This window comes from Anabrus simplex, chromosome 1 (assembly GCF_040414725.1).
Source record: "Anabrus simplex isolate iqAnaSimp1 chromosome 1, ASM4041472v1, whole genome shotgun sequence".
NCBI classification, from domain to species: domain Eukaryota; kingdom Metazoa; phylum Arthropoda; class Insecta; order Orthoptera; family Tettigoniidae; genus Anabrus; species Anabrus simplex.
In genome coordinates, this window is record NC_090265.1 from 432,744,709 (window position 1) to 432,753,466 (window position 8,758).

The window sequence follows — 8,758 nt, forward strand, 5'->3', positions numbered from 1 at the left end:
TCATAAATTTGAAGTTCCGATTGGCATTGTATTAAATGTACATGAAACTACCTCACTTATCGCGTCAAGAATTTTCACTATTACTGCATTCGTATAATCACATTTTTACCAGCTCTGAAAATGTTCTTTAACATCCTTTGTGAATAGAGGCAGGTTGGGGAAATTTGTACGATAACAGGAAAAGGCCTTGAATTCCTTAACTTCACAGTATAAATTACACCTTTGCAGCTTCAAAGTACAGTCGAAGTCTACTATAGCGAGAATTCATAACGGCAAAAAATTTAATCGCTATAGCGAATTGTCATTATATCCAATTTTTTCCATAAAAGTCAGGAAAAGCCCTACACACATTACAATCGGTATGCAACGGCAATCTGTTCGTTCAAAACTTGAGTTTTCGCAGATTTCCATACTATGACTTACCCGTAAGTTACTTTTCTAATTCCAAGGCAACATGAATGCGAATGTTCAATTTAATTTTGAAGAATTGCAGTAGTATCACTCCAGTGGCTTGTGTCAAACATTTCACTTCCTTATTCAAATAGTCACCTAACCTAACTTAACCTCATATGTATCATGAAAACATATTTCAAGCACCAGTAGAGCAATGATAACCTTTTCGCTATAAATTACTTGGAAGAGCCTTTCTGAAATTTAACCAGATGCGAGAAAATACAGTGAAACCTTGTGGTGCGCGTTCCTCAGTAAGATGATTTCTGGTTAAGCATATCGTAAATTCGAAATGCCAATTCACGTCATATTAAATCTTTTTAATGATACCTCATTTATCGCATCACAAAATTTCATTATTACTGCTCAGTACGATCACATTTTTCCCAGCCCTAAAATTATTCGTTGTAATCCCTTGTGAAAGGAATGTAATTCCCAACACAGATTAGAGCCCTCACCACAGGAGGCAGGTCGGGGAAAGTTATGCGAAAACAGGAAATGGCCTTGAATTCCGGAACTTTAACTTATAGCTTTGGGAGGCAAGCCATCAGCCTCAGGAGAGTTCAGTTTTGCTCTCCGGTTTTCATTGATATTGCTGAATACCCAGTAAGCCTGTTTGTGCTTGTATTTTATATTCCAATCAGAAGTTAGAAATGTATTCTGTGTTGAGTGATGCAGTGAAGGGTAGCAAATATTTGTTGCGTGATAGACTACGTAAGAATTAGGAACATAATTGTTGGAAGTTGACTATGCGGTGCATATTTGTCTTGTAGTAACCCCGTTATGGATGATTAAAAAGTCACGAAATCACTTATTAATGAAGACAAAATCCAGGAAGTGGACAGACAACCGTATCTTTCAACGGTGGCGCGTTTGTCTAAACTCGCACCTTTGAGTTTCGACTCGCGTCACTCGAAGTATGTTTTTTTCTTTTCTAAGTTATAAATTTCAATACGGGTCCGTATTGAACTGTGAATAACAAAGCTTTGAAGAGAACTTAATGGTCCACCTATTCAATACAATACAATTTGTTGTTCAGATTGAGTTGCAAGATATAATTTATTCAGTACTAGTTTCGATGCTGATGTATTCCATCCCTTGTGAACGGTATGTGATTTCCAACTCAGATTGGAGCCATCACCACAGGAGGCAGGTCAGGGAAAGTTACGCTGATGTGCGTCGAAATTAGTACTGAATAATTAATATGTTGTAACTTAACCTGAACAACAAATTGTATTGTATTGAATAGGTGGACCATTAAGTTCTCTCCAAAGCTTTGTTATTGATCGAAGTGTTGTTGTATTAAAGATGACTGTCAAAGTCATTTCTCTCACGCATGGCTTAAGTTAACCTCAAAATAATTCAAGGTTGAAGAGTGTGATCTACAATAGTGCGCTGATACTTTTACGGGGCCCCACTGCAAATGCTTTTATATTTGCTGTCAAACACTCTTTAATACACTGTTTTTGTATATAAGCCCCGATGGAAAAGGTTTTCACATTTGTTCTCATCTTTTTCATGCCCGCATGTCGGAAAAAATATATAGGTGTTTATATATTCATGTTGGATGGTTTTTATTTGTGTATTCAATAGCACATTTTCACGCTTAACATGTTATCTTTCCTTGCCCCTGCAGAAATGCCTAACGAGGTTTTACTGAATAAACTAACCTCCGAAAACAGTCATCCACTCTGCCGTATCTTGAGGTGTATCAGATTCTTGCTTAATTTCAATACGTAGTTTTAAAATTAAGTGATCGTTTACTTCAGCCTTTATTTCTAACGAATTAAAAACTGCTATTAGCCACGTTATTTACCGTACACATTTATTATGAAAACATGTTCTCATACCTGCCAACTTTCCCGATTTAGGCGGGAGACTCCCAATTTTCTACAGTTTTTCCCGCCGCCTGATTCCTCTTATTATTTATCCTGATTTTAGCTTATTTTTTGGTGAACTTCAAACATTTGTTTTCAAATCCCGCCATTTCAGCCTTTTCACGCCAGTGGCCAGAAGTCTTCGCTCATTGGCCGCTTCCAAAGGAAATATCGGCGTTTATTAACGCAAGAAATGTGCGTTGCTTATTGAAACCTGTATATCGCGACGCGTACACTGATTGTCAATCTCTCGTTCTCACGTGCTATGTTAGTCTTCGTCTTCGTTCACATTAGTCTAGTAGATTCTAGAGAGTAGTCGCTAGATATGGAGTCTTTTTTAGTAATTTAGTGACAGAATTTCAATGATAATGACTAGTGACTTTTCTAGAGATTTTAGGAGCCATTTGGAAACAATTGTGACTAATTTTAATTTATCTCAATATAAATAAAATAAGAGTATCTGTACATTCCTCATAATTTAAAAAGAATGCTATTTCTGTACCGGTCGTGACCACAGTAACAAGGAGAAGTGCACGTTTTAATTTTCCGTAATGTCTGCGTATATGTGTGTGCGCGCATCACAAGAAAACAGTTCAAGATAATTTAATGAAAATTGGTATGTAAAGTCGGGGAATAAGTCGCTACAAGCTAGACCATAATTAATAATTGTATCCATGCTGAGTGAAATAGTAATTTAGGTTAAGGCCTAAAATTTAATTCTCAAATATTTATGTTATTCTTGGGCCTATCGATAAATACTACATAATTAAAGTTATATATTATTAAATTTCCTGTCATTTATGTCTTGTGCATTTTTACCGTACCAGCTATGATAAGAGATATTCATGAATTTGGATTTTTGTTGCCAGCGCCGAGGTACGAGAAAATGGGTGAACAGAATTTAATGAAAACCGGTACGTAAAGTCGGAGAGTAAGAAACTACCATCTACGCCATAAATAATTTTATTCGCCCTGTTTGGAAAGGTAGTTTCAGGGAAGGTGCTAAAAATTTAATTTTTAATTACCTATTTTATTGATCATGTCGAAAAGTACTACATAAAAAAAGTTATAGAGAGTACAATTTCTGATTATTTATGTCTTATTCAGTTTTACCTTACCGACTATAATAATATTGGTGGTGATGGTGATTAAATTGTGAATGAGAAAATAGCCATGAAGGAAAGGACTCGCTTAACATTAGATGCCCTAAGGAAACTAAATGTGAAGGCCTGCAGTACAGAAAGCTCATAAAATTGATTGAGATAAATGGCATTACTGCTGCGTATCTAGTATAACAGCCTGCCTGATTTTTGGCAGGAAGTAGCTGGGGAGTTAGATCTCTCTCTTCTTTAGCATGCCGTTCCTCTAGTTCATAAATTTTCTGATACTACTGGTACGTAACACACTGGATCATCATGGTATTCCAGCTATTTGATCCCTACTCTGAGGCAATGATTGGAATGAGCAGTGTGCACTCTAAAATGGAATAACCACGAACCCGCTACGCTGGAGTAGCAGGGGAAGAGGTGATATTCCCACGTGGGGGATAGGGGGGGTCCTAACCGGCTTGCCGACGGACTTGAGCAAAATAAAATAGCTCTCGTAGACCAAACACACATGTGGTTTCCTTTCATGAAGTGAATGTTCGTTGAAACTTAGGAAAGTTGAACTACCGGGCAAGTTGGCCATACGGTTAAGGCTGTGCAGCTGTAAGCTTGCATCCAGAAGATAGTGGGTTCGAATCCCACTGTCGGCAGCCCTTAAGATGGTTTTCCGTGGTTTCCCATTTTCTCACCAGGCTGTACCTTAATTAAGGCGATGGCTGCTTCCTTCCCACTCCTGACCCTTTCCTATCCCATCATCGCCGTAAGACCCGTCTGTGTCGGTGCTACGTAAAGCCACTAGAAAAAAAAAAAGAAAAGAAAGTTGAACTTTTCCATGTGAAACGTAATAGCTATTTATAAGAGAGGCTAATGAAGCTCTTTTACCAGAATGGCAGCAATAGCACCGGTGCATTGCGGAAATATCACCGACAGAAGCAGCTGAGAAGAGGTCCCATGGCAATTAATAGGCTAAAGAACATGATTAAGTAATTCGAGGAAACAGTTGAATTAGGTATTGCACAAGGGAGAGGATGGCGGCCAACCCCCATGGATGTTATTGATGAAGTTGCTGTAGTTGACCGTGCAGCACGTGCCTCTAATTCTGCGACTAGTTCTCGAGCTGTATTATGTGAATTATCACTACCTTGGTCAACATTTTACAAGTTTTGTGGTGCATTGTACATTGGTATCCCTAAAACTTCATACTGTTCACAAGTTGAAACCCCAAGATGTTCCACAACAACGTGATTTTACCGCTCGGTTTTTGGCGCTTATGGAAGTGGACAACATGTGACCGGAGAATATTCTGTGGACTGATGAGGCACATTTTACTCTGAAGGTTGCAGTGAATGCACAGAACTGTCGAATATGGGGTCCGACTTCTCCACACATGCAGGAACAACCATTGCATTCAGCTTACGTGACTGTTTGGTGTGGTCTTACAACCTCCTTCATTCTTGGTCCATTTTCTTTGAGGAGATGACCCCTCGTGGGCCTGTTAGGTGTACAGTGACATCTGCGCATTGTAGGGATCACCTTGTGCAACACGATTCCAACTTCGCAAGGACGCAACTGTGACCACACCATTATTTTAATGCAAGATGAGGCATCACCACATGTCGCTCACCAAGTGAAAGGTTTGCTTCGAGAAACCTTCAGTAACAACTCAATCATCTCTAGGCATTTTCCAGATGCATGGCCTTTTAAGATCCCCTGACCTAAATCCATGTGACTTCAGATTGTGAGGATATTTGAAGTATCATGTCTGTCCGGCTACGTATCTGGTCTCTGTCTAATCTAAAGGCTAGCATACGACAACATGTTGCTCTGATTTCACCTGATATGCTGCAGGCAACTGTCGACCATGCCGTGTTATGCATACAGCATGTTGCCTAGTTGGGGAGCCATGTTACACAATGTTTGTAACCATAAATTTTGATAAACGTGGCAGAACCACAGTTGTGCTTGATGTTTACTGCCTTTTTTCTGTGACCCTACCACCGGTTACAGCGCCATATTTTCGCCTGGTGGTAAGACTTAGAACTTTTTTTGTGGCATCATTTGCAAGTGCATTGCTTAGTTAGCAATTTCAGGCTCCTACAATCATTACAGCCAGTGCTGTGCCCTGCTGAACAGTCAGTTGAATTGTGGTCACCTGGTACTTTCATGGACCCTAGTGCAAATTTTTTCATATTTGTATCTCGTGTTTGCACACCTTTTTTATATTCTCCTCTCATCTTCAGAAACTGTAGATACAGCTTTTACTGTGCCCTTATATACACAATGTAAAATGCACACATCAAGAAAAGAATGTATGAAATGTTTCATTATCCTTGTTGGATAGTTTTATTTGTGTATTCAGTGGTATGTTTTTTTGTTTAACACATTCTCTTTCCTTATCCTCACAAGAAACGTCATAACAAGGTTTTATGGTATCTTGTAATTTAACCCCTCTAAAAAATAATTCTTCTAGAGCATTCCGTAAAACTCAGAATTTAGATTAGGTCTATCAAACTTGTGTATACTGTATTTAGCCTTGAAAATGTTTTAATATTAGGAAGTTAGTTAATGAATTTTAACATATATCATGAGTAGATTTGTATTTTGAAGAACATAGATGTTCAGCTGGCAAACTGTGGCCATCTAACCATTTAATGATATGTCAGGATGTGGATAATGCATTTTTTTAAACAGGGGGTGGGGAGAGACTACATTGAGATGTTCTGTTTTACTGATTTATAACAGTTGTTAACAAATAATTATTTTAATTTTTTTTTTTTTTTTTTTTTTTGCAGGTACACTGAGAATGAAGATACCATAATGTGCATGAATTGTTGTAGGTGAAACAGATACAGAGTCCTCTGAAAAGAACCCAAGTTTGTTCTAATAGCTGTAATATATGAGAAGTTTGTAGGAATGTTTTTTGATATAGTCCCCGTATCTTATGGGACTTAGGCCTTGAGCTGTGTTTACGTTTATTAGTTTTAACTGTTTTTTTTTATATTTCAATGTTATATGTAATCATAATTTCTCAATTGAAGGACATGTTCGACAATCTGTTCTTGAAAACTTGAAAGCAGTTTTCAGTTTTATGTAAAAAATGAATGTGATAAGAGTCAAAATATACCTAAGAAATTTTAACTCTACTCTGTACGTGTAAATTATCTTGTTTTGAAACATATTTTAGTATCATGTAACTTTTATGACAATATACTGTAGTTTTAAAAGTATTAGAATGGTCTTCGTAGGTTAATTGAAGTGCCTGAATTAAGAGACCCAAGTGATGTAGTTATTTTAATATAGTTTTGTGTGACTTATAGACAACTGTAATAGACATAAAAGTCAACTTACATTTTAATGTAATTTGATGAGACTTGTAAGGTGAACTGTAGAAGACTTGGAAGTTAACTTTTACATTATGTATTGAGATTCAGTGTTTAAAATAACACCTGTAAATGCAATTTGTAGATCTGTGAAATATAATTATATTACATAGTTTTTAAAAGTTTGTTTTTTTATGAAACTTTTTTCTTCAAGATTTGTTCGAAGCATGAGACCTGATTTTTAAAGCTGAAAGCAATCAACAATACAGAACGTTAGGCCACCATCTTGAACATAGAAAAATCTATATTTTTCTCCTTGTAATGCTCTTTAGAAGGTAAGCTCCTTGTGAATAACAAAGTATAGAGGTGTTTATGAGGGTTTTTAACATGTATAACACCTACAAGACACTATTAAACAAAAATTTTCAGAAAGATCATAGTCTGGTACAGGAAAATGGGAAATACCAAAGATGTCCAAAAATTCAGGGCTCTAGTCCCAAATAGACAGGCTATACACAAAGGTACACAAAGTCTTTGGTTTAAGTTTCCAGGAAAAAAAAAAAAATTATCTTTAAAATATATTATTTTCAAGACCAGGCAATTCATCACTCAGATGATCAATCATAGGTAAAGTAGCTTCATATATGGAGCTCCTACTGGAATAGTCTTCAGGAAAAGGAGGGTAGCTTCTATGGGCATGTGACAAGATTGCCTCCCAACTGCCTATTCACCTTTTGGCAAAATAAGAAAGTATGTACCACGTTGGCTGACACAAATTGAGGTCATAAAAAAAGAAATGGGGCTGACAGACAAAACAGACAGACTGTGGGACAGATCCTGAAGAATGCCTGTGGTGTTCAAGAAAAACCTCTGAAGAAGAAACGTATCCCCGGTCATAGGAAGGGAAGTAGTTTTATTGGTAAAAGATAAAAGCCTAATGTTTGAACAAGGGTGGCCCCAAGAAATATGCAAGGTGTACAGTTAAATTATGCATTTATTTTAAATTAATATAACTTAGGTTAAAGCATAATGTAAAAATTAAATTAATATTTTGAAAAAATAAAAAAATTAACTTAGATTTATGAATCGGTGATTTTGTGGAAGGAAATCATAGAACATACCTGAAATTTTATTCTGTCATTTCAACTCTCCTATCACTTGAAATTAAATTTACTTCAGCATCTACACTGTTGGTTGGACGCAAAATAATTTACTGAACTACTTGGCCAATCTGGGGGCATTTGAGCTTAACAGCCAACAGAATCGGTCATCATTGACTCAGATTATCAATCCTAAGTAAAGTAGTTTCATACACAGATCTACTACTGGAGTAGTTGCAGAGGTTTATGATCATCTTTTCCACTTCATTCTTCCAGAATTCCTTACTTTGTCCAGTAGTCATATTCAATGTTTTCTACATGATCACTTTCTTCAGGTGCAATTGAAGCTGTGGCTTCCTCCCGTAATTTCCAAGTACTTTTTGAATTGCAGCTAATATACATTCCACCGGGCGAGTTGGCCGTGCGCGTAGAGGCGCGCGGCTGTGAGCTTGCATCCGGGAGATAGTAGGTTCGAATCCCACTATCGGCAGCCCTGAAAATGGTTTTCCGTGGTTTCCCATTTTCACACCAGGCAAATGCTGGGGCTGTACCTTAATTAAGGCCACGGCCGCTTCCTTCCAACTCCTAGGCCTTTCCCATCCCATCGTCGCCATAAGACCTATCTGTGTCGGTGCGACGTAAAGCCCCTAGCAAAAAAAAAAAATACATTCCGCAGTTCTTCTCTTCACACATATTCAATTACATGATATGTCTGTTACAACGAAGAATGTTCTCAAATTTATGTGATGATTCTTCTTTATTTTGTTTGACTATTTGTTAGAGCCCTGCCTTGTCATGGATTCTTCAAAATGTATATCTCGTTCAGGCAAATAACTGCGAACATCATCCTTTCTTTTGCGGGTGGGGCCTTGTTTTCTTGGCAGGAATGATAAGGGGCATTATTA

General features: G+C 37.4%; 1 protein-coding gene across 2 annotated transcripts in view; it reads left to right on the plus strand.

The window, feature by feature from the left end:
• LOC136856912 (apoptosis regulatory protein Siva) overlaps positions 1–6,926 on the plus strand; it is a 136,339-nt gene extending 129,413 nt beyond the window's left edge. For both annotated transcript variants that reach the window (XM_067135152.2, XM_067135150.2), the window contains exon 4: positions 6,226–6,926. In XM_067135152.2, the coding sequence (XP_066991253.2) occupies positions 6,226–6,274 (49 nt within the window). In that variant the 3' untranslated portion in view covers positions 6,275–6,926. The remainder of the gene's footprint in view (positions 1–6,225) is intronic.
• The last annotated feature ends 1,832 nt before the right edge of the window (positions 6,927–8,758 follow it).